The 26614-nt window shown below is 40.9% G+C and overlaps 2 protein-coding genes across 2 annotated transcripts in view; both read left to right on the top strand.

The window, feature by feature from the left end:
• Positions 1-20353, top strand: part of LOC134680061 (histone-lysine N-methyltransferase, H3 lysine-79 specific) — a 45328-nt gene extending 24975 nt beyond the window's left edge. Inside the window, exons 4-17 of the mRNA XM_063539069.1 lie at positions 1045-1185; positions 1475-1660; positions 2534-2962; positions 4408-4553; positions 7880-8049; positions 9318-9478; positions 10005-10232; positions 11059-11265; positions 11715-12152; positions 12708-12941; positions 13609-13917; positions 14692-14887; positions 16109-16288; positions 16730-20353. Coding sequence (XP_063395139.1) covers positions 1045-1185; positions 1475-1660; positions 2534-2962; positions 4408-4553; positions 7880-8049; positions 9318-9478; positions 10005-10232; positions 11059-11265; positions 11715-12152; positions 12708-12941; positions 13609-13917; positions 14692-14887; positions 16109-16288; positions 16730-17169 — 3465 coding nt within the window. The 3' untranslated portion in view covers positions 17170-20353. The remainder of the gene's footprint in view (positions 1-1044; positions 1186-1474; positions 1661-2533; positions 2963-4407; positions 4554-7879; positions 8050-9317; positions 9479-10004; positions 10233-11058; positions 11266-11714; positions 12153-12707; positions 12942-13608; positions 13918-14691; positions 14888-16108; positions 16289-16729) is intronic.
• An 806-nt stretch (positions 20354-21159) lies between these two features.
• On the top strand, positions 21160-25533 carry LOC134679999 (uncharacterized). Its single transcript, XM_063538968.1, has 4 exons — positions 21160-21453; positions 21744-21915; positions 22162-22309; positions 22954-25533. The coding sequence occupies exons 1-4, from the start codon at positions 21345-21347 to the stop codon at positions 23518-23520; spliced, it is 996 nt and encodes a 331-aa protein (XP_063395038.1). The 5' UTR covers positions 21160-21344; the 3' UTR covers positions 23521-25533.
• The last annotated feature ends 1081 nt before the right edge of the window (positions 25534-26614 follow it).

Here is a 26614-nt window from a genome sequence, read left to right as displayed (position 1 = left end):
TCATTCAGATAAAATACTATATTAGCTTATATTATATACCACCAGTTCATAGTGAATCAAATCAAATTGTTAACCCTTATTTTTGTCAAAATTAAGTCTCGTCTCGTACAAACCAGTTTTGAACACCATCGCATAAATAAGTTTAATGTTATTCGATGACCAAAATCAAGAGTCAACCAATGCTCAAAATGATCTAGTGAAATCTAGGGTATTCAAACATACGAACCAAAATGACGCTACAACATGGAGCAAATTTGTACTGAGATACGCGTATTTTCTTGGTTTCTCCATAAAATACTGCGTTTAGCAGCATATCCTTAACCAGACTGGCCTCTGACCGTTTGTTCATTTTAATAGCTTAGCACGAAATGTGATTTTTAAATTATTCAAAACTTACTACATATGTCGATTCGATAATGAATACATATAAGGTTACCTAGTTTACGCATTTAGTGGTTGTTTTAAGTACTTTTTACAAGCATAAAAAAGTCCCCTCTCCTCCAATGAAAATTATAACTAATGTCGAATAAACTAAGAGATTTATTTTTAAAACAAGTAAATGGAATTTTCTATTAAAGTGTCGAGTTTTGCACGAACGGTCTGAAATACACGTGTATCTAAGTATTGATCTGGCGTAAACTCATGCCCGTCTGACATTTTCGGCGCAAAGTGATTGTGATAATGTTAATGACCTGCGTTTTTTATACCGAGCCGCTAGTAATGATTAATAAGAGCTGCGTATAACCTTGAGCATTCAAGGCAATCTTGGTTCTCGAAATAATCATACCTATTTATCGATACTGGTTTATTAGGTGTAACGTCACAAAATCAATGTCAAGGCAGTAAATCTTTTATAACTGAATTACTAATTAAATAACAATAAGTATCTATAGTGCTACCAAAACTTCCAATCACAGGCCTTTATTTGTTGTTTAATTCAATAGAACAAATATCAGAATATGTCAGGGGTCTTCGCCAGACGTTAGAACTAGATTTGGTCTTACGATTATTCGTTAGTTTTAATTGTATACTTATACTTTTCAGGAGAAGGGAACATCACTGCCAGTTCAGCGTCTAAACAAATATCCTTCTCGAGGGCTGCTAAAACACATACTCCAGCAGACGTATAACCAAGCCGTCGCAGACCCGGACAAGCTCAATCAATACGAGCCCTTCTCACCGGAGGTTTGATTTCTTAATGTTACCATAATGCCCATGCCTCTATTTGGCAAATGCTTTTTTTATTTTAGACTCACATTTGTTTTGTTTTGATTAAAATCCCTTCCATTACACCTGTACCTTTTCCGGTATTGCGGGAAACATAAGTTCTGGGTTAGCAAACTATTTGTTAACTATGCTGGTCTCTAAATTGTGGGGTTCCATCATATCGTTTAGCTTACGTAACAAACAAGCTTACCAGTAATAAATATGCGTTTACCGTTAGTTTATGACTCAACATTTGAATATCGCGCAGGTATACGGTGAGACGTCATACGAGCTGATAGCTCAGATGATCGATCAGATCGACATCACATCGGAGGATGTGTTCGTGGATCTGGGCTCGGGCGTGGGGCAGGTCGTGCTGCAGATGGCGGCCGCGACCCCCTGCCGGATCTGCTTCGGAGTCGAGAAGGCGGAGGTGCCGAGCAAGTACGCTGAGGTAAGACCATCATCATCAGGTCATCACACATCGGCGCTATTACGGTGAGGCGTCATACGGGATGAAAGTTCAGATGATCGATCAGACCGACGTCACTTCAGAGGATGTGTTCCCAGGCCCGGGCTCGGGCGTGGGGCTCAAAGAAGCCAAGTAAAACAATATTAGTTCTTCAACACTATATTTTACGGAAAGCTCTACTGTTTAATCCTTGTTAAACAAAAAAAGGTTATAGCAGTGTCGCAATGTAGTAACATAACATCTATACCTCGGTTTTTTTAGCATTAGAAAAGGGGTAAACAATCTTGAAATGTCTTTTTATTTAAAATCGCTTATGAAATAAAAGTTACAGCTAATATATAACAATTATATGTCAAGGTTATATATTTATATTATTTTGGTTTCATAAGTAATAATTACGAGTACTATTTTTTTAAAATCGTTTTAAATAAAAAGACATTGTCAAGATTAACAAACTGGTCTACCGCGATATAATTTCATTGTTTTTACCTTTAATTCCGACGTTTCAGCTGAGTTTAATATCTCCGTTGACATTTGTTGGGACGTCAGTCTTTCCGTGACCACAGCTGGTGCAACTCAGCTGAAACGTCGGAATTAAAGGTAAAAACAATGAAATTATATCGCGGTAGACCCGTTTGTGAAATTAAATATGTCATGATTGTTTACCATTTTTCTAATGCTAAAAAACGAGGTATAAATGCCGATTAAAGACTCGTGACATTATTAAAAACCTAATTAAGGTGTTTTCGGGTTATTCCGAAAGGAAAACCCAGTAAATTGGTGACCAGTATCACAAATAATGTAATCGTGTGTTGATATAATAGCCTAAAAATAATAATTTTATTTCAATTCCAGTGTATGGATTCAAACTTCAAAATGTGGATGAGGTGGTATGGCAAGAAGTATGGAGAGTATAAATTAATAAAGGGCGACTTTCTTATGGACGAACACAGAGAGAAGATAAACGCCGCGACGATAGTGTTCGTGAACAACTTCGCCTTCGGGCCCCACGTGGACCATCAGCTCAAGGAGAGATTCGCCGACTTGAAGGACGGAGCCAAGATCGTGTCGTCCAAAAGCTTCTGCCCACTCAACTTTAGGATAACGGACAGAAACCTGAGCGACATCGGCACGATCATGCACGTCAGCGTCATGTCGCCGCTGAAGGGCTCCGTGTCGTGGACTGGGAAGCCAGTCTCGTACTATTTACACATTATAGATAGGACCAAATTGGAGAGATATTTTCAAAGACTGAAAAATCCGAAACTCAAGGTCAGCATAAGTGTCCGTCTCCAATCACATAATATTTTACTTTAAATGTATTTTATTTATGTATGATTTTTTTAACTTATTTGTAATATTTTAAAAGCACATCATTATGCATGGTTTTCCCACAATATTTCTCGCCGTCAAGCGTTCAAAGGGTTTTTCTCAAAAATGGACGGCAAAGTCGACTTTGCCGTCTAAAAAATAGGTCGCGAAGCGCAGAGTTTATGGTCAGTCAAAAATTAAAAAGTTAAAAACATTGCAGTCTCGATTTTGGGACTGCAATGTTGCATACAAATTCCATTATTTGTCGAGTTCCAAACTTTTTAAAAGTTCAAATGGCCATATCAAATGAAGGCACAGGCCCATTAAACAGCCAAACAGATGATTAGTACCGCGACTATTTAGTTGTCTCAAATAGGTTGGCGTATTTTCGGCAGAAAAATACACTTCTATTTTTTTTATTAAAAAATAAAAAGGCGGCAAGGGCTTTTCTCTGTGAAAATATATACGTAAGAACGTTGCTATTGTAAAATGTTTCTATGATATTTATGTTTCTTGCACCATTTTTGAGAAAAGCACTATATATGACTCGGCTGGAAGGCTACTTGCTGGCTTCGGATTCAATTAAACGGACTCCCAAGGTCGTCCGTTTAAAACGAATCCTCAGCCTGCAAGTAGCTACTTCCGAGCCTCGACAATAATGTACTAAAAATAGTTATTTACAGTATATATGGTGCTATTTTACCGCACTAGTGCGATAAATGACTATGTCGAAAATCGAACGACACGAGTTGCGAATTACCTAAGTATTCGCACGTATATCGGACGTTTTGCAGTACATATGACCCTCTAAATTTTCGACATAGGCACGGAAAGTGCGGAAAGTTAGCACCTTATTACAACGTTTCTTTTATTTTTTGCCATTTTTATATATTGTGACCGTTTTTGCCACTTTTGTGTTATTTCTACTCAGAACCACGAGCTCTTTCGATCCTAATGGGATAAAAAAAATGTCCCAGAGTTTCTTTCCTATTGTGCTACCATTTGTGCCCATATATGTACTTTGTATGGCGGTAACAAAAAGGAAAGTTTGAAAAATGTATGGAAATTTTAGGACACTTTTTTCTCCTATAAGGATGAAAAGGGCTCGCGATCCTGACTAGAGATAACACAAAAGTGGCAAAAAAGGTCACAATATGTGGTGGTGGTGGTGCACATATGTGGTGCGTAACCTTAGTATAAGTAGTACCTGTTAGTTTAGTATTATGTTACTACCTGTGAGTTCCTATAATTGGCTTTCTGTATCCACTATAACTTCTATGGTGTTGTCATAGCCGTTGGATCTCCAAATAAATAAAATAAAATAAAGTATATAAAAATGGCAAACAATAAAAGAAAGCTCATTAACTGGGGAAGTTCTGCGGCCTGCATAGTGCACGTTTGTCCCGTAGGGTGCGGAGGAGGATGGCAAGCGCAACCTGAGCGCGCCGCCGACGCGGCAGCCGACGCCGGACCTGCTCAACGGGAACAGCAACCACAGCTCCGCCTCGCTGCCCGAGCGCCGCCGCAAGGTCACCCGGCCCCGGCCCCGGCCCCAAGCTGGCAGGTCAGATTTAGATTATCTTCCCTCTACTTCTTTTCTGCTCTGTGCGTCGTATATGACTGCAGTCTTTGATAGACTTCTGGGCGATGGGGTCGTCATTGCTGTGCTATAATGAAAGATGCGTTTCTGAATGATGCGCTGCACGGCGACGCTGTCGTGGTTATAGTAGATCTCACGTAGAAATGTTTGGTGATTCGTTCTATTCCGCACCTCAAAAGGACAAAACGAAATCCTTACTCTACCCTTACGGGATTACTTTGTTGTCCGTCCGTCCGTTCGTCTGTCTGTCAAGACCCCATATCTCGGGAACGCGTGTGGATGTATTGAGTTGAAATTTAAACCATATACTAAGAATTCCCAAACACAGATGTACAAAACATCCATGTGCAATTTTAAATCTTGAAGGTCTACATTCCCTTGAAGCTCTGAAAATATCAAACTTCAAAGTTAACGAAAAAAAAAAGAGATACCGCCATTTAGTCATAGTCATAGTCATATTATTTATTATATTTCCAATATAACAGGTCAAATCATAATACAATTTATTTATTAACTGTAAATGGGTTAATAAAATAAAATAGTTAAAATAATGAACTAAACATTTATAAATTCATGCCGCAAGAAACGTATATTTCGACACTAATCTAAATTGATAGAGTACTTCCGTTGACCTAGAACTATGATATTTGGCAAGTAATGTCGTCTTACACTACAAATACAGGAAACAATCTGAGAAATTTTACTTTGTAAAAAATAAAAGAATAGTTGTACGGAACCCTCGGTGGGCGAGTCTGTTTCGCACCTGGCTTGTGTTTTTAACACTAATATGGTCACTACCAATAATAATAATAATATGGTACTGGTATGGTATGGTGCTTGAGAGGAGGCCTGTGCCCAGCAGTGGGACGTATATAGGCTAAATTATTATTTTTATATTATTATGGTCACTATGCTTAGATGCTTTAATAGAATTAATCATAAGGGTACGATCGTTTTTATCTAAGACAAGACAAAACATGTATCTGTTTCTATCAAGTGATGTTAGAGAGAGATTAATGTTTTCTTTTTTCTTTATCGATAATCATGACCGGCACCATCATCGGCCGGCGACTCAAGGTCGACTTGGTCGAGGTGGGTGATTCTTTAGAGTTTAGACAAATTACCCCGCTTAGTTCCCGCTTGCTTCCTCAATTGCTTAAGTACCCATATTTATTAATCTCGTAGGGCAGCCGTCCCACAGCCGATGACAGGTATACTAGCTATTTATTTGTTCGATTTCAATTTGACGTAGTTTTAAACGCTTTTGAACATGAGGTATATACCATAAATATTTGTTTTAATCAGTGTCTGATATTTCGGCACAGTTGAACATCACGTAGTAACTGACTAGTTGCGAGTTTAATTGTGTTTCTTTGAAATATAGGCAATTCATTCATTCAATAAATATACCTAGTTACTTGGTAAATACAATAACCCCGTATTCAAAAGTATTAAGAGTACCTATTTATTTATTTTCCCATCAAAAAGTCTCACGCAATTTTTGAGACAATTCTCATTCTTTCCTTCATACATAACGTATGCGGAGTGAAATTTGGACAAAGTTCAATATTATTTGAAATAAAAAAAACACCATCCTTTTTTAAAATAATTATGTTTTTATAATAATGTATATATCAAGGCTTAGTGTAAAAAATAGGTTACTCCCATGCGAGATGCTTTACGGCAGTTCTGTGGTACTTTGTCCATCGCTGTCGAAAACACAGATGTCGGCATTTTATTCAGCTCCGATTTTATTTTTCGAATCAAACTCTGTAGATTTTTGGGACGAAAATTATTGCAATATACTCGCCTCTTTAAATTTGCCCAAAAATCTTCTAAAGGGCGAAGTTGCGGAACATTAGGTGGATTTGATGTCTTCGGTACGTATGGGATGTTTAACTCCGCCATTTTGCAAAGGGTTTTTTTGGAATAATGGCTTGAGGCTAAGTCTGGCCAAAACACTAAATTTTCTCCTCTATGACTCGTATTTATGAAATCCCGCACTAATGGCAAACAACGCTCTATGTAGCGGTCGGCGTTCAAAGCTAAACCTGACTCAAAGAATACAGGCTTAGGCATTCCGCGTCGACTGATGGCAAGCATAGCAAAACTTTTTTAGGAAATTTTGTATGCTCCACATATTTCACGTTCTCATCGGTTGGACCATTGGTGTTCTCAAAATAGTAATTGCCTTGCCACTCGTTTCCATCTCACGTGAAATATGACTCGTCATCCATAACGCAAGTGACATTGTTTTTAGCGTAAAATATTTCTTTGACTAATTTACACAACCGTACTTTCTGAGTGATTTCTTGGTTTTCAGAGACAGTGGGCTTAACTTTTCTACATCGCTTATCAATGCCCATGTCTTTAAGATATTTTTTAACAGTTTTGCCGTCAGTTTTTAATTTTCTTCCGAGCTCTCTATAAGATTGTGCGACACGGCCGGCCGTAATTTTCTTTAATCGAGCTCTCTCAGAAACCTTGCTCAAGCTGGAATAGTTTCCAGAACCAGGCTTTCTGGCAGTGGTTTTCATCAAGGCAAAGGACGCCAGAATATTGTAAATAGTGCTTCGACTCTCACCCATTTGCACAAAATGTTCCACCACCATTGATTTCGGCCATAGGGGATGGCTACTATAGAAATTACATACTGTTTGACGACGGCGTTCTTGTTGATTTACCATAATTACAAAATTAAACAACCAATCTTTATGAGACTTACCAAACTGATTGACAGATATATTGGCTTTACATTGACAACACATATTTTTTATTTAGATTTTTGTGTTTTTATATTTTATATAACAAACTTTGACCAAATTTCACTCCGCATACGTTATTACCTCACTCTTACCTAATGGCGGCGGTGGGACGTTGCCGTAAAGCAGATTAATCTTAGATCTGGCAAGAGATATCCTGTAATAGCTTCGCTATATTAGATCCGGCCTCTGCTGTTTCACCACGGTAACAATTGTCACCTGACACTGACAATTTCCATAAATTGTACAATACCGGTCCGACAAGCAAATATTGACGGTAAGTACAAAAAGGAAGTAGGAAATTGCCAGGGTCAGGTGTCAATTTGAGCGCTGTGAAATATAGCCCCTGAATGCGTATCTATGTGGACAGCGGACAGTAAGCGCCACTTGCACTATCCCACTAACCCGGGGTTAACCGGTTAAACCGTTAACTCAATTTAAAATTGTACCGGTAACCATGGTAAGTCCGGGTTTAACCGGTAAACCCCGGGTTAGTGAACGGTGGTACTAAGTATTGTATGTGTGCAGGGGCGAGGCGGGGCGGACGCGCGCGCGCGCGGCGGCGGCCAAGCGGCGCGTGGCGGCGCGGCGCTCCAGCGACGACAGCGACGACGACTCCTCCGCCACCGACGACGCGCCCGGCCCCGAGCCCGCGCCGCGCGAGTGGGGCGCGCCCTGGGCCTCCAGCTCCGACTCCAGTCAGTACCCTCCAACACCCCTCTACCCCAGAGTGCTGCGAGTCCGGGTCGCTTCTGAACCGAGGCGGCCGGTGGGCCAGCGAGTGATCTACCGTTAACTGTATCACTGTTATAAAACTTGTGGTTTTTGAGAGCGAGTCGGCGTAGTAAATATCATGGTACAGTCGACATCAAAAGTAACGAATCAGGCTACGCGTCAAATGTATCTACCGTTCTCTAGTAGCTCAACAAAAACGGATATGACTGGCGCGTTGTTTCGTCTGTTACCGTTGATGGAACCTTCCTACATTTTGTAGTGTATGTATGTATGTATGTATTGTTAATGTTTTTCCTTAATCTTTCCGAAATGTTAAAAAAAACCTATATAATAATGTGTTCAAACAAAGAATAAATTGTATTTAGAAATGTTTCAACACATTACCTGTAGTTTTAATACGATTTTAATACATTTCCATTGGCACGATTATAATACCAAAAAATTATAATTTTTATTTCAACAACGAAAATCACAATACCTACCAAATTAACATTCAAAATTGAGAAGATTGAAAACCACGAGTTTTATAAAAATACCAATAAAAATATCAAATAGTAAAGTAAGGTAATAAATTTAATGGGTGATATAAGGACTTACAAACTTACATTAGAAAAATAACTCGATTGATTCGTAATAATACTCAGTAGATCATTGATATCAATGCGAATTAGCTTGCACGTTAGTTTGAGTTGAAACAACTCCCATGCGATTGCAATTTGGTGTTGCCGGTTGATTTAATTTTTAACAATTTCTTAGTAAACAAGTTCGAAACACCTATCAAATAAATTACAAGAGCAATATTTATATTTTATAAGTTTGTAAGTTTAAGAACACGTGGAGAATGGGAAGTATTAATTGCATAATACTGAATATGGCACTGTGTTTTTTTGCACACATACTATGTATATGATTGTACAAGGTACGATTCACATGCGACGACGTTGGATCGTAGCGTGACTTACACAGCTTCTGGTCGGAGTAATTAGATTTCATATTTGAGCTTATCCAACTGTGTTGATCCCTTACGTACCCGGCTGTGTTCGAAATCATCTGACCATGTCACCTACTCTGTTCGGCATCTACCGGGTGACGTCGACTTGCCGATGCGATGACCGCGTCGAGCGCTCGGGCATCGCTGCGATCCCGCAGCAGCCGACTGAGCCAACCCGGCCGATGGCACATAAGTTCCACAGGCCACCACTGTAATGTGTGTATGTGTATGTGTGTGCAGACCGCAGCCGGCGCGGCACGAGCAAGCGCAGCGCGTCGGCGGGCGGCGCGCGGCGGCGGGCGGCGCGCAGCAGCAAGCGGCGCCGCGCCGCGCCGCAGGCCATCGCCGGCCTCGACCTGCTGCACGACACCACGCTCGCCTCCACCGAGCGCAGCGGCGCGGTAATATTACTTTTGTTTTTTTTTTTTACAGAAGGGCTAAGATGGCCGGCTCTTTATCATCTGTTACCATGCCTGTCACTTTCTAATAAGTATGTAAGTGCATTTGACGCATAAGCATGAGATGACAGGTGATAAAAACGCGACCATGATACCTAGCCAGATCATTTTATTTCGAGCTGCAATTCTAGTGTCTGTGATAAAACTCAACTTTTAGCCTAACATGCTGTATTACTGTATCGTGGACATACAGGTGGAACAGGAAAATCAGGCAGTTAATTTTGATTGATTATTGAGCAAACTTTTCTTACATGTTTGCTAAAAAAAGTTTATAATGAAATTTAAGAGCTCGTGATTTCAAGTCTGTATTGTACACATTGTAAAGACATGCGTCGCACTGTCGGGTAAAAGATCCTAATTTTTATTAAATACTTCCTTCGAACCGGTTACGGGTGACTGAACGCAAAGAAAAATCACCAAAGATCGTTTTATACAATCGTTCAAAATCTAATCATTTTTATCCTGACAGGAAACGGCACCGCCGCCAGGCTGCGTAGGCCAGCGCCTGTCGGCCCTGGGCGGGCTGCAGTCGGCCGAGCGCCTGCACTCGGAGCTGGACATCCCGCGCTCGCCGCACACGCCCTACAGCCTGCAACTGTTGCTCGACATGTTCCGCGATCAGTACCTCGCCTTCATACAGCGCATGAACTCGCCCGAGTTCGCGCACGAGATCCGGCACCAGATCGACAAGGAGAAGGTAAGCTGGACGTCCCCCCTCCCCGCACACGCCCTACAGCCTGCAACTGTTGCTCGACATGTTCCGCGACCAGTACCTCGCTTCATAGAGCACACGCACACGAGATCCAAAACCAGATCGACGAGAAGGAACGCTAATAATCTTTTAGATCTGCTCTCTTTGTGTCTTGCGTCATTTACACATACGGTCTATACGTGTTTTTATTATGTTAACAGTATTAGAGGCCGTTGCAACTTGCAGCCGATGAAATACGGCGTTTCGTGAACCTAAACTTAAACACATTTATTGCCGACTGCACCTAACGCTCCCAAACAGACGGCCGGGCTCATCAAAATGATTCAAGTGTGAATCCAATCTCAAGGGGTCTACTATACTGCAAAACGTAATTCAAGACCAAAAAAAGTAAGAAAATGTTGCCACTTTTTACTAGCGTAAGAGTAAAATTACTAATGAATAAATTATCTTAGCGTGATTATTTATCAAAAGGAATTTACTATTTTACTAACAAATTATTGCAGTGGCAATTAACATTGTTTTTTTTTGGTCTTGAATTACGTTTTGCAGTTTAGTAGCCACCGAAGCCAGAAGATAAATACTGGCTCCATCATCATATAACATTTACTTTACAGTTACTTAGTTACAAGGAAGGTTAATATATGTAAGTGCATTAAAAAAAGTAATGGTGCTCCCGCATTGGCTGCTATAAAATGTTATACCTATATAACATAGTGTTTTCTTAAGTGTCACACAATGTTATGTAACATTTTATAACAGCCGACGTGGGAGCACCATAAGCAGCGCCTGCTAACACATGTATTCCTCACAGGAGCGTAACCAAAAGCTGAAGTCGCGCGCGTCGCAACTGGACAAACAGATCAACGTGCTGATAAGCGACAGCGTGGCGCTGCTGAAGGCGCGCATGACGGAGCTCGGCATCCACGCCAACAACACCGTGGACCTGCTGGCCAAGGCCAAGGAGATCGTCGGCCGCCACAAGGAGCTGCAGAGCAAGGCCAGCAAGCTGCAGCAGCAGGTATTTTACGACACTAGAATTTTTTAGAAGGTGCTTGGTGTATAAATAGGCGTGGCTCACTCCGCGATTTCGTCGCGTCGCTACAAGTACATGCGGCCCATACCAATTTTGGTGTCTAGCAGTAGTAGTTGCCGCGCACCATTGCGGAACGGACACCTGCTCGCGCTTGCGCCACCTTGCAGTCATATCTGTCGTATTTATTCTGTGGTATAACTTTGGAAGCAACGCGATTTGGGTAGTCGAAGATAGATGAAATTTCGTTCAACTTTACAGTTGTAGTTTTTTTCTCTCTCTTTACTAACCGACCCTTCTTGAAGTCCTGCGGATGTAATTGAGCTTTTGAGGTTATTGGGATTCAATTAGTGGTTAAAATTCTGGTCACTGCAGTGTTTTATTGTTTCTTCGTACTTCAAAAAATGTGGAATTATATTTACTTATTATTGTTACAGGTGAACAACATAGAGGCGGAACAGGCTATGCTCGTTAAACAACGGACGTTTGAAATAACAGAAAAGTATCGTCAATTAGGCCACATACCGCCTGACATCGAGATCACTCAGAACATAGCACACGACTGCATACTCAGAGAGATAACGGCCACGCTAGCTCACCGGAAAAGGTTACAAGCTCAAGTCGGGCACTTACAAGGAGAAATCATCCAAATGGAAAGAGCGAGCGAGCATCAGAAGGTGAACGCGCCGTCCGTTCCCGTTGCGACTGTGAAACCCCATACGGTGAACTCGAAACCCCGCAAGTCCCGAGAGCACCGCTCGCGCTCGCAAGAGTGGCCCGACGTGCCCGACATGGGCAAGATTGAGGAGCAAAACCCGGAGCTACTGGCGCAGAAGATTCTGGAAACCGGACGGCAGATTGAGGCCGGCAAGAAGGTAAGTTATTTTATGTCACTGTTTTTTAATTATTATTGTAAATGGCTCATTGACAAATTACAAGTGAACTGAGTATCTTGCCGTGCTCCTTTGTCTTGTCCTTCAAGTTACTTGTCGCATAAATAATGAATGTTCAAATAGCCTGGTGGTTCTAATAATACATATATGTAAACGTTAGGGAAGCAGAATAATAATGATGGTAAAAACAGGACCCTATTATGTATTAAGCTTCCGCTGTCCGTTTGTCTGTCTGTTACCAGGATTTGTCTCATGAACCGTGATAGGGGAAGGTAGTTGAAATTTTCACAGATGATGTATTTCTGTTGCCGCTTTAACATCAAATACTAAAACCAGAATATAATATGTAAATATTTAAGTGGGGCTCCTTTACAACATACGTGATTTTTTTTGCCGTTTTTGCGTAATCGTACGGGACCCTTCGTGCGCGAGTCTGACTCGCACTTGGGCGGTTTTTTGTATGTCTATCGTCATTCGGTTTCGTCACGACTTGGCCTATTCTAATCTTCTCGTAACATTAACATTCCAATGTGTTAGACGCCGAACGTGATCGTGAACGGGTACCTGCGCGACGAGCACCGCGGGGGTGGCGCGGTGTCCCCGCGGCCGCGGCCGCTGCACCGCGCGCCGCCGCAGCCGCCCCGCCCCGCGCGGCCGCGCTCGCCCGGCAAGCCGCTCAACGTCGTCGGCAAGGTGCAGGAGTCCCCCAAGGTCATCAACTTCGAGGACCGCCTCAAGAGCATCATCACCTCCGTGCTCAATGAGGATCAGGTACCTATTACTCTAAACATCACCTTCTCTATTTTGGTCCGCAGCACACGCCAGGTTTACTGGAACGGTTACTATAGACAGGCGTGGCTCACTCCGCGATTTCGTCGCTTTGCTACAGGTAGCTAAAAGTACATCTGTTCGGCCCCAATTTTGGGGTTTACCATAAGCCGCGCGTGGCGCTGTCGCCACCTACGCCATCTCTGTGCTGATCGTAACAGACGCGTTTTCTTAGGGAGTGAGTCTTCTGTACCTAGTACTATTATTTATTCTGTGCTATAGAATAGACGTGTCGTCTATATTTGTCTTCGCATGCGTTTCTTTTTATTTTATTTAAAGACATTCTGTTTTATAAATACGTAAGGAATTTAGTATAAATTGCCAAAACCCATATTGATTGAATAATTGATAGAACAAAGTCAAAGACATTAAAAACTGCTAAAAGTGTACCCACGCCAAAATCTTTCCTTTTATTTATGTGTAACTTGATTGATACGGCTCGAAGTGTAATTCATTTGTTCATTGAATCATGCAGCTTTGGGAAATGGATGTATACATACAAGTAAGCCGACAGTCAAAATTTACGTCAAAAATTTAATGCTGCATGATATCGATGTTCCGATGACTATGTAGGTAGGGTACGATCTAACCGCCCCTTAATTGATTCCAGGAGCAACGTAAAGCTTCGCGGCAGCCGCCAACTCCAAATCACGCGTACAGCAACGGCTACGTGCGGCAGCCGGCGCAGCAACCCCACCCGCCGCAGCACTCGCAACACTCGCAGCACTCGCAACACTCGCAGCACTCGCAACACGCGCCGCACCCGCCGCACTCCCCGCACGGGTACTCGCGCGCGGCCGCGGCGGCGCCGGGCTTCCCGCGCTCGCGCGACTACCGCCGCGAGCGCTACTCGCACGCGCAGTACGAGCGCCGCGCGCACCTCGAGCGCGACCTGCGCCACCAGCCCGACTACACGCAGGTAACACACGCACACTTGTTTCTATAACCACACACATGTATCTAAATAGATATACCGCGACATGAAATTTATTCCTCACTCGCCACCGTAAATGTTGCAAGGGTGTCACGGCCACGAACGAAAGACCGACGTCTTGACGTTATCCAATTCTCATCTTTAGCATTTCTAGCAATAATCAAGACACTGGTCGCGTTTATTTCTCTATAATGGAGTAAACTGTTCGTCTTTATTCTTACTTCGCAAGTTATATTTAGGGAATAGGAATACAAATCGGTTATTTTTTGTATGGAAATAATCGGTTTTTAACCGAAACCGTGGTTATTTCCATACAAAAATAACCGATTTGCATTCCCTAGTTATATTTCTACCAAATGAATGGATGGATGTTCTTCCCATTTTTATCGCGGAATAGACGCGGCCACGATGCCTTTTTTATCAATTCGAATCTAGACGAACCAATGAATAATAATTTTTTAGGCATCAATTTAACATATAGATAAACTTTTATACCTTACGTACTCTTCTTCCATCTTCAGAAAGGATTAGAATTGGACAACCCTATGTGTTTTGTAGAACATATGTGCGTATGGGTGTTCTACTTAGATATATGTTTGTGCTAATCACGCTCCCACTATCTCTAACATCCCCATGCTACTCCGCTAACCGATCGAACTGTCTCATAATCTGACGAAAGTCCCTGCCCCTCGACTAGTCGCTATAAGGCTCGATTAAAGAACCCCTCGTCCCGTACGCGGGTACCGCCACACTACACAGGTATCGCCAGCGAAGCTAGCATTGCGGCGTCATCTGTCGCAGGAGCGCCTGGCCACGCCGGCGCCTGCGCGTACCATCGGCGACCTGGTCAACGGCGAGATCGAGCGCACGCTCGAGATCTCCAACCAGAGCATCATCAACGCCGCCGTGCACATGTCCGCGCGCTACCAGGACCCGCCGCACCAGCCGCTCGAAGGTCACTATCATACGCTACACGCTACCGGGACTTCCCCACCTGAGGGGCGAGCCTCCCTACGCTGCAGTAGCGAGATGGCAACAGAGGCGTGGGGTATGATTGAAATAAAATAAAAAGCGTGATATCTCTTTTTTAGTCACGCCAAGCGTTAACTATTTACTAAAAAAACGCATTATGTTTGTTTTTGGTCATGAAAAGCGTATTTCCCATTTCGGGAGGCTCGTCGCAAAAAGGTTGGGAACTCTATCCTTTTTTTAGTTCGTTTTCAGACCCCAGAGACTGAAAATGACACTGTTCCTAATTTTCATTATTATTAAGCAATTGCAATGTCGAAGTATTTATGTAATTTCAGTCTTTGAAATAAAAATCGGACTTTATGGTCTCGTCCGGGCGTTTGCTAACGATCATTTGTGTATATATTAGCGCCTGTACATATGAGTTATACAATATGGATATGGGCGCAGTTTGGCGACGCCTGAACGATATATTGCATATCTAATCCATAAACGTAGAATTGATCAAGCATGCAAAAGGGTGGAAGACTGATAGGTGGATGCAACCTTATTTTATTTTTAGTTCTTTGTCGTACATATTGAGTTTCGTTTCTTTGTATATTTAATTACACAAACGGGTCTACCGCGATATAATTTCATTGTTTTTTCCTTAAATTCCGACGTTTCAGCTGAGTTGCACCAGCCGTGTGTCAAGTAGACACCCGTAGACCCGTTTGTATAATGAAATATGTGTACCAAGCGCGAGAGTTTAAAATGTTATATTTCGTTTCTTTGGTTTTAAGGTTTTGTAAAGTTTATTCGTCTACTGTTTTTTTTTGTTGTTTTGCTATGTTGAGGAAAAATGGTATTTTTAATGTTTTGCTCATGCATGCGCAACATTCATATTTCACAACTGCTTTAGTAACTCATGCCCCGGATAGATGTTTAACATATTTATATTTACCAACATTAACGCATTAAAAACAAAGTGGCATTATAGCTATAGTTTTCATTTTGTTGCTTACAATGGATTGCTATTACACATTATAAAACAACATCATAATTTTCACAAGATTTTCGTTCAAATTTCGTGAAGGCCGGATAAAATTAGTGTAATCCAAATTATTTATCGATTCGTTCATAATCAACTTTCCCGAGCCCCGTTATAAATTTGAGCGGACATCTGGCGGCACCAAGACGACGCCGGCTCACGTTAAAAGGTCGACAGGTCTAGCGGCGTGCCTGCAAGCGCGCGTGCTGGCGTCGGAGTACTGGCGCGGGCGCAACGGCGGCGGCGCGGCCCCGGCCGGGCCCGACGACGAGCGCCGCCGCTCGCCGCCGCCCGACCCGCACTCCAACACCTCCACGCCGCTCGTAGACGAGTTGCCCGACGCGTCGAGGCCCAACGGTACGTATCCTAAGGGCTCATTTAGACGATGCTGGAACTCGCATGCGAGTTTTCTTACATTGCGGTTTCTGATCGGTCGGTTGAATTGGACATAACCAACAACAGTCCGCAATGTAACTAAAATAACACGTGAGTTCGCGCGCCGTCTAAATTGGCCCTAATATTTATTGCTGCTGGAGTCGGCCTCCGATAACTCTGCACAGATAGACAGAGACTGTGCTAGTGACAGAGTGTAAACATGCCAGCGTATACATCGAATTCCTATGAACAGTTTTTTGACTGAAAGAAAATATGTCTGAGTTTATACAATGTGTCAGTAGACGAAGATACATATATGAATTTGAAAGGGCACCAGCCTTCTTATGGTTTTTTAGTACAAGGTACAAGAAAAGTCTACCAACGCTCGTATTAGGGGAGATTCTTATTTGCAATTTTTTTCAGAAGGCGAAGGCGGCGAGGAAGTCGAGGAGAGCAAGTGGCAGGACCGAATAGACTTTCGCTTCGACCAGATAATATCGTTCGCGTCCACCGCGATCGACGACAAGCGGCGGCGGTCGGACGAGGCGTACAACACGTCGCCCGACTCGGGCATCGGGCACGGCGACACGCGCTTGGGCGCGGCGGGCGGCGCGCCGGGGGCGGGGGCGGGGGCGGGCGCGCGCGCGGCGCCGGGGGCCGCGCCCGCGCCCGCGCGCGCCGCGTCGCCGGCCGCGCCGCACCCGCACCCGCACCCGCACCCGCACCAGCACCAGCACCAGCACCAGCACGCGCAGGCGCAGGCGCACCACTTCAAGAAGCGCTTCTTCCGGCGCGAGCGCTGGGACGCATGGTCGGGCGCGCCGCCGCCCGCCGCCGTGGACTGGGAGCGGCCGGCGATGTGACGGCCGCGCACCTAGCGCTGCCCGGAGTGCCGCTTCGTCCACCCGTGCCCCGAGGGGCCCGCCCTAGAGTAATTCCTGTCGGCCCGCCGCCGCCGAGAGAGGACGCGGCGGATCTATGTAAATAGTGCCCCGCGAGTCGCGAGCGCTTTTCGCCCGGCGCCCGAGGTCGGCCGCTTTCGTGCCGACCGTGACGGTTTTTTTTTGTTATATTTTCGAATATATTATAATGTAATTATGTATATTATTGAGTTTATCTTATGTTTAAGAATTGTAATTATGATAATTATAAGTTTACGCGGCCGTTCCATTCGGGCGCTTCGTAGGTCGACGGCACCTCGACGGATCGTATTTCATGTGTTCATTTAGGTCCTAGATTCTGAAATACGTGGGTCGCTAGTGATGCGGCGGTCGTTCTTTCGCCGGTCATTCGATGAATGTTTGTTGTTTTATGAGTTTTATTTTTTGACGTTACGGATGGCTCAGTCTGAATAATGTTAATCATTTCTTTGGGGAATCTTAAGAAATAGTGTGTATCGATAGCGAGTTGTACATATAATGAACGTAGACTATTATAAGTGATGTATGTGAAGGATCATTGTGTAGTCTCGTTTGATGCCTGTAATACTGACAACTGACTGGCGCCAAATTACTGACTGAAACTGCAGTTGTTGCCTTAGCCGCATTCGTAATGTTATTTATTACACTGCGACGACGTTAATTTTTTATTTAATCTACAAAGAAAGAAGCAATAACTTACGCGAATTAGGTTTCTATATTACCTCGGTACGGGTCGACTAGAAAATTAGTTATATGTCAGCGCAATTAAAAATAAAAACTAGCTTGTAAATAGGATTATGAAGTACTCTTTCAGCCAAAAGTTTCTTAACACTAGCATGGGTGGCCTGACATATTAACTGTGATGTTTTATACTATGAAACTGGATCAGATTGATCTAAACATGATTACCTGTAACAGACCGGCAGCAAGATTTTAGTCCATTTCTTTAAGTGTGTACGTATACGATGTTTTTAACAGTTTAACTAGCATTATAGGGTGCTGTTTTATTTATTTTTTCTTATTAGGATTATTACGTACGTCTAAATTGTATAGTGCCAAATGATCATGTGGTCTTTTAGAAAATATTTAATTTTTTGTAAGATAAAATGTACATTTTAATTTGATTTTGTTAATTTTGCATGGAAACGCACAATTTTATTAGGTTTGATTTTTTAAATGCGGCTCTACAGATCGTGGCTACATTGTTTTAGCAATGTTTTTAAGTTACAGCAAGCTATAGCTTGGTTCTTACACATGATAGGGTTCAACAATCTTTGATCTCTATTCCTAGAATAATCTTACACGTTTTAAACATGCCGCGGCCACGGCTATCTATGAAACTCGTTAGAATATCGCTTTTCATTATCAAGGAACTGCCACATTATACACTCAATTAGAAAAAGTCTACACTAGTAATTATTTAGATTTAGAGGTCGCGAAGACGTATCAATTAGACAAAACGTTCCGTAACCCATATTGTTCAATAGGTAAGGGAATCCCAGAAGTAAGTGGAAAAAACCTAAGTGTTCATGTCTTATATAGTTCATTTTTTTTTTTAGTTTAAAAATGTATCTGTCTAAAATGGATTTTAGTACCATTTTATTAACGTAGGTTTTTCATATGGCTAAAACGTTTTTAATGTAAATTGCAAGTTAAAGTATAGAATCGGAAGGTGTTATATTTAACTGAAATGTATATAAAAGAAAGCTACTCACTGCCATCATCGGGTATTAGGAAAATAGTTAATTATTTAGGTGAATTATAATTTTTTACCTTGTACTTATTTCTGGGACAACCCGAAGAATAGATCGGCTAGCAAATTGATTTTAATGTAGGTGTACAATATATAGAACTATTTTCATAAAAAGAAATAGGAGATATGAGCGATTTCTAGTTGCAGGTTGTTATAAAAACAAAATCGGTGTATGCCAGGCAATGTTGCATGTATTGAGTTATAATTACAAACCATAGGTACCTGTTCATAAACACTAAACTTACTTTAACGATTGATTGAATCTCTGCTGATATTAAATCAAAAACATATTTTCCTAGTAAAAATACTTCATTGACTATCTTAATCTCGTATTCTCTTAAGAACAATACAAGTATATATTTCACGTGTTAAATGTTTGTGAACAGGCCGCGTCCACACTGCTTTTTCGGCTCAGAGTCGTGCATCGAACACATTTACACGGCGCCACGCGGCGGTCGACGTTCGGTGGACGTGCTCTCACTTGCGCCAAATCATGGATCAAACTAAAGGGACAGACACAATTAAGTAATTTCGCCCACTTGGACTAATCCGCCTTCTAGAATTAAGAATTCCATACTGGAAGATATGATGTCTATCAAGCGAAATATTTTATAAATCTAATATTTTGATAGAATTCTGCGAGTTTATGTAACAATGGAATAGGTAGTTTTTGTTACAACATTCTTGGCGAAACTAACCTTTTTTATATGTATATGTTACACCGCATAATTATTTCGAAATTATGAAGTTGTTTTATCACTTCATTGAATTCAATTGGATGTGCACCTATTGTTACAGATTAAAATTGGCACAACATTGTTCTGTAGTGTTATGGGTAATTTATTATAGTAACATGGTAATAATAATAATCAGAGACCATGAACGATATTGGGCTTATTGAATGAGATTTTCAAGATTTAATGTTTGTAATACAGAAACGACTCTCATGAAATTACATGTTACAAGTGCAGCTGAATAATATTTGGTGATGATCTGTTTTTCTGGCGTCGTTTTTTGTATTTTGAGCATTGGACTGCACTGGTTTGATTGTGCCTGAAAAAACTCATTAATGCCGCTCCAAACCTCAAAATTATGTATTTGATGAATACTTTATAAGTTAGTGTTATGTCAACATGTGTTGACCAATTATACTCTCGGAGAGTGATAACATTATTCAGGATTAGCTAAGTTTTATTTTTTGATGGGGAAATGAGCTATAGTGTGAGGTCATAGTGTCTAAAATAGTACAAATGAGAAGACTTATTGTGGTAAGGCTCGGACTATTCAACATTGCAAATGCTAGGTTTGAGATGTATCCCTGTGTACTAGTTTTATTTTGTACTAAAAGTTAAAATAAATTAATAATTATACTCATTGTGTTTTTCATTGCATTTATGCTCACATTATTGTAAGAACCAAATACTTTGTGCTACATGAAAACAAGTTTGTCAGTAGAAAAAGGCGTGATGTATAGGACGATGAGCCCACAACTTTTAAAGATGGTCAAGCAAATCTTGTCAATAGAAAAAGATGCGAAACAGGGCTCGGAACCGGTATTGAAATACCTGTTAATATCGTTCCAAAACCGTTATATTATTTCGTTCATTAAAAAACCGGTTAATTGATGGAACGCCAACTAACAAATTACGTTCGCTCTCCTAACCGGTAAGAAGAGGGAACGGAACTTTATGGTTCCTCGAGAACGAAATGAGAACGTGTATGGCATAAACCGTTATCTCAAAAGAACAGTTATTTAACCGGTAACCCCAAACGGAAACGAAATCCTTTTCGTTCCCGGGCGAATGAATGAAACCGGTTTGACAAATGAGAACGGTTTCCGAGCCCTGGTGCGAAATTCAAATTTTCTATGAGACTATCCCTTCGCGCCTACATTTTTCAGATATGCCGCCTTTTTATACTGACAAGATCTGCTTGACAAACTATAAATTTACTGTTTATTTCTACTGACGAAAATGGCTTGACAGACTTTAAATTGCCTAAAACAACCTGTCTCTTAAGGGCCCTCCACACTCATGCGCGAATCGGCGCGAAGCGCTTTTATAACGCGCGTTGAAAAAGCTCTCGTGTAAATGGGGCCTAACTTCTATTTACTTTTTTGTAAATAAAGTATGACAACACTGCACGTCTCATGTCACTGTCATTATGCTGTCAATGGAGTGTCAAATCAAATTCATTTCAGAGGACAATATCATCAAAAAAATTTACTAAAATTGAGAAAAATATGTAAAACACAGTCTAAATACTTTTTCTGAATTACAATAATACTGGAATTTCTCAAATAAAATGAAAATAGTATAAGAAGGGTAACTTTCTAGCTGAGAGTGGTGTTCTACTGCGTGTCCTCATGAAATGCAACATCCGTGAGCTCGCTCACTTGAGCGACCAGCCTTGTGTTATTGAGGGGAGATTAAACTACAAAAAGGTCTCCAATGGGGGTTATCGCAATCAAGCAGGTAAAGATGCTACTCATTTTACTAGGATCTTCTCTTAGTACGCAAGTACAAATTTCCGTTGTCAATGTTACCATCTGTGTTAAAAAGTTATTTTTAAAGGCTAACTTGCAATAGGGTTTTGCAAGCACAATCTCTAATTAACCATTTCCTGGTTACATCATAAGCCAATTGTATTTGATTGTATCTTCAAAATATAAAGCCAGAAATAAAGTGATCATTTAAAAAATATCCGTTCAGTAGTGAATAATATTCTTTGTTTTAGTAATTAGGCTCATTAATCAATCTTTCAGTGTTCAAGGAGAGGTGGTTTCGGCTCATCAACAATTACTTGTTCTACTTCAAAATAAGTGAGATGGGCAAGTTTGATACAAAGAATCCGGCTGGTGTCTTTGTTATGGAGAACTCGTCTATTCAGATGGAGCATGGGCCAAATATATCATTTTCATTTTCCATTTCATTTATGTAAGTAAATATTTAGCTCTTCAAGCCTCCCAAATAATGATTAAGTTTCATAGAACCAATTTCTGACTGTTCTTCTTCTCAAAAGGGTATGCTGTACAGTCACATGTAGTGATATACTCAATTTGTCAGTAAATAATAAAGAAAAAACTATACTTATCCCTTTTTTTGGATGCTGGTACTAGCACAAGAAGAAGACAGTATGATTCTATCCAGCCTCTTTAAAACAAATTCTGTTCTAATTTGCAGTGACGAGCCAGAGAAGCGCCACGTGTTCGCGGCGCGCGCCGAGGACAACGTCGTGCAGTGGGTCATCAAGCTGCGTGAGTGCTCCTACGAGTATCTGCGCGAGCGCCTGCACACGCTGCAGTCCAAAATATACTCTATTACTGGCAAGGTTAGACTTCATTTTAGATTTATGTACTGACCCCTGAGCTGCTTCAGAAATTAAACTGTGTACCCTACAACATTTGATAACAATACCTGTTGGTATAACTATACCAACAGGTATTGTTATACCAACTGTTAATTAACTAAATAAGGTGGTATTCCATCTGTCCAATATCTTTGTCCAATGTCTATTGCGTCTCACATTCTGCTAAATGAGAGAGTGAGATGCAATGATATTGGACAAAAAAATGGTGTGGAATACCACCTGTCCAATTTTTGTCCACCCTGAACTAAGTAAACAGTTGCTTGTATCTAAGAGCACTTGAAATAAAAAGTAAACCAAGTTAACTCCTCCTAATCAACATATTTCATAATATACATTCCCATAAAAGTAAAACACTAAATTTTCGGTAAAAAAGAGTAAAATATAGCACTTAGGAGTGGTGGCTCAGCAAACATAATAAGTTCTTATAAACTTTCCACTAAACATGTGACGAATTTGCAAAAAAAAGTATTTAGGGTTAGACAACCTGCAATTGCACCATATAGAGTCTGTGCAGAAAGAGAAGAGTCGAGGAATGTATTGTTTCCCATACAATTCACAACTCGTCTCTTTCCGCATAGACTCTTAACGGTTTTCCAAATATTTAGGATCCTCTACTATTAGTGCCGCGCAACGAGGGCGCGTGTCTCTGGGCGCCGGCCGTGCCCTTCTCCACGGCGCCCGCCTGCACCGTCAACACCAGCTCCTTCAGCTGCCACCTGCACACCGGCAGCGCGTTCACGCTCGAGCGGAGCAAGTCCGACGCGAACGCGCACAGACACCTACGCACGAACAAGTCCACTTTTTACACCGACGAAACTAGTGGCGAACACAAAAGTGATACGAAAGTTTTCTCCCTGGAGAGGAGCAAAACGTCCGCACTGTTTAAAAGTCACATCGAGTCTACGGAGGGGTCGATATTCGACAGCGGTAAGTTGAGCGTGAGTTGCGCGCCGAGTCCGCCGGCGCGGAACCGGCTATGCCCCCAGCCGCCTCGGCGCGAGCTGGCCGCGGACGTGCAGGCGCTGGCGGCCAGCGGGCGCGCGCTGGGCGCGGCGGGCATCCTCGGCGACGCGCCCGTGCCGCCGCGCCGGAAGACCTCGCCCAAGCCCGCGCCACATGGCAACAGCGACAGTAGGCGATCGCAGGAATCCGAAGATCTTATTCAATTTTAGTCTATTTATTTTACTGACGTCCCACCTAGTTAAATTACGGCACGCAGGCTTTTGTCGGTGTAGAGATTGTATATAGGGTTTTATATGCTAAGAAATTGTATTTTGCCAGATTTGTGATATTTGTATAATAGAAGATTGTATGATACAATAGAAGAGCTTTGTATGTATTTCTCTAAAAAATGATCATTGCTATTTTTATATAAAATTGGTATATTATTTTTTTATAACATATGATATAGCAATGTTACTGAGGACCTATAATTGTACACGTATTACCGAGGAACTTGTTAGGAACGTTTATTTCAGAAAGAAAAGTATGTAGAAATGTTCAGTATTCTAGTCAATGTAACCAGAACACATTAGTGTATGAATTGCTGCCTGCTATATTAAATCGACATTAATTAATAGTAGTAAGTATTAAACAAGAGGCATTTATCGAACACTTGTTATTCATACAAGTTGTATGTCAATTTTGTCGTAACCTAGGTTTATTTTTTTTCTACCTCTCTGTTATAACAATTTATCCTTATTCTTCATTACGATATTAATACATATTGTCACGCTCAGAGCAAATTCGCTTGTTAAAATACACGATTATATCACAGTTTACTTTAAGTTTTAGTTTGTATTGACTACTCAGTGCTCCTTAATTTATGATAAAACTACAATGCTTGTCAAGTTTAGTAAATAATCACTAATTGTGAAACCTTAGTTAAAATAATCTAATGTTAACGATTTGTCACATTGTGCTGTAAAATCACCATTATTAGAGTCAGCGCGGAAAGAGAAGTGTCGTAGAATGTATTGGATCCCATACATTTCACGACTCTTCTCTTTCCGCGCAGACTCTATCATCAATATCTCCATAATTCCAACTGAAACTGTCGTAACAGTTGGTCTGCAATGTAGATAAGACAATAATCTATACTTACATAGTTTGACTTTTAACTATACAAATTAACTTATCTCCTACAGTTTTTTTCAAGTAACTTTTTCCTTGTATATATTTTTGATATAATGCGGTCGAATCATATTGCCAGTGTAGGAAAATATATAACCAAAGCGCGTTTTTTAGTGCCTAGTAACTAGTAGCCATGGACCCATTGAGATCTATTAAGAGGATAGTAGACGACAGCCTCTACATACAAACGTAGTTCCGATTTTCTTTTCTGGATACCCTTGGTTATTTCAAGAATTAGGTTCACTTGCACCATTACTCTAACCCGGGGTTAAGCGGTTTAACCGTCAACCCAGTGTCGAATTGTACTGGTAACCATGGTAACTCCAGGTTTAATCGGTTAACCCCGGGTTAGTGGAATGGTGCAAGTGGGCCTTAGTGGCGACAAATAAATTCCATACATTTTTTTAAAGATCTCAACTCTTTAATAATTATAAAATTGAAATGTTAATGTCCAGAGAGAAAAGTGTGGACGTTAGTATGGAGACGCGGTCGCGGTTGGTCGTTTATGTACGTATTAATGGGAATTTCGAATTATGAGAGTTCAGTTTGCTTGCTTTGCGAGTTCCAGATAAAATGTTCAATTAAATATTCTAAATGAGTGGCACTTAGAATTCATATTGTATATCTGAAATCAATGAATGCTTCTTAGGTATTTGAAAGCAGTGGTTCACACTACCAACGTTATTGCGTTCATATAACGTTTTTATAATAAGTAATTATCAATTAATCATTATGTGACGTGTGACGAGGAAACTGTAGGTACAAAATTACCTTATCTCGATGTTTCAAGGTTAAAAGATTGCCTATTTTGGAAGGAACTAATTTGATATTGATTAGCATAGGTACAACGAAAAATGTGACTTGACCTACTGATTAAATAGAATCAGTATAATGTTATGAATGGTATTATTGTCCCGGCCAAACTTCGATTATAATATACATATATCTATATTAAAGCCTTAAATTATATCTAAATTATATATTAAAAATGTATACTTTTAAGTGTTTTTACCTTTGTAACGGAATAAGAATATATATATATTTATCAGATACCTTCCGAGTTTTTTTTTATAATCATACTTTTATTTAGGTCTTTTAACGTGCAAAAAATCCGAACCACACTATTATTAGGTGTTAGGTTAGACTAAATACCTAGTATTTAATCAAAAAGAAAGTTTGCATGTATAGATGCTCAATCAAAACTTGTCAGTAGAAAAAGGCGCGAAATTCAAATTTGCTATGCGACGCTATCCCTTCGCGTCTACATTTTTCAAATTTGCCGCCTTTTTCTACTGACAAGATCTGCTTGACCAAGTATATGCCTCTGTTCTCCTTGCACCATTTTTACATGTCTCTGTTTGGCCCGATGGTTGACTGGTAGAGAATGCCATTAGGCATTAAGTTCGCCATTTGTACATTATTTTTATGTTTTGTGCAATAAAGTTTAAATAAATAAATATAGTTAACTGACTACACAGTCTGGTCTGCCCATAAAATGTTCAGTTGATAAATCTACTTACACCCTTGTCGGCCTTGTCGCTTTGAAATGAAAACTCGACATGAAAAACATCAAAAATTAACGATGTATTGTATTGTTGCTGTTATACTTTATCACTGCGAAGTCAGTACAGTCTGACAAAAAACAGTAGAAATTAAAAAGTGGCAATACTGTAGTGTTGTCCCTTTCAAATCAAAATATATAAGAGAACGGGATGGCACTACAGTGTTGCCACTTTTTAATTTCTACTCTATTTTGTGAGACTATAAAGTTAGCTTAGACAGGGTAAAGGTACTCATTGTGATAATTGCTTTAAATTTAAAGTCACTAGAGTCGGACCAAGAAAAGTCTGCAGTGGATTTGATAGCCCACGTAGTACAAATGTCATTTGAGTCGCTTAACTTCAAACTCGGGTAAATCCATCTGTCAGATTATGCGATTTTGGTATTAAGAAAACGTAATAGGGTAGATATTTGCTGAGAGGCTCCAATGGATTTACCCGAGTTTGAAGTTAAGCGACACATTTATGCATCATAATTTCATAGAAGTTTGACGTTTAAAATAACACGTGCACTGCGTGGGCTCTCAAATCTGCTGCAGACTTTTCATGGACTGACTCTATTATGATAAGACAG

The sequence above is a fragment of the Cydia fagiglandana genome, chromosome 3, assembly GCF_963556715.1.
Source record: "Cydia fagiglandana chromosome 3, ilCydFagi1.1, whole genome shotgun sequence".
Taxonomy (NCBI): Eukaryota; Metazoa; Arthropoda; class Insecta; order Lepidoptera; family Tortricidae; genus Cydia; species Cydia fagiglandana.
Note: the sequence above shows the minus strand (reverse complement) of the source record. Positions and strands in the feature narration are given on the sequence as shown.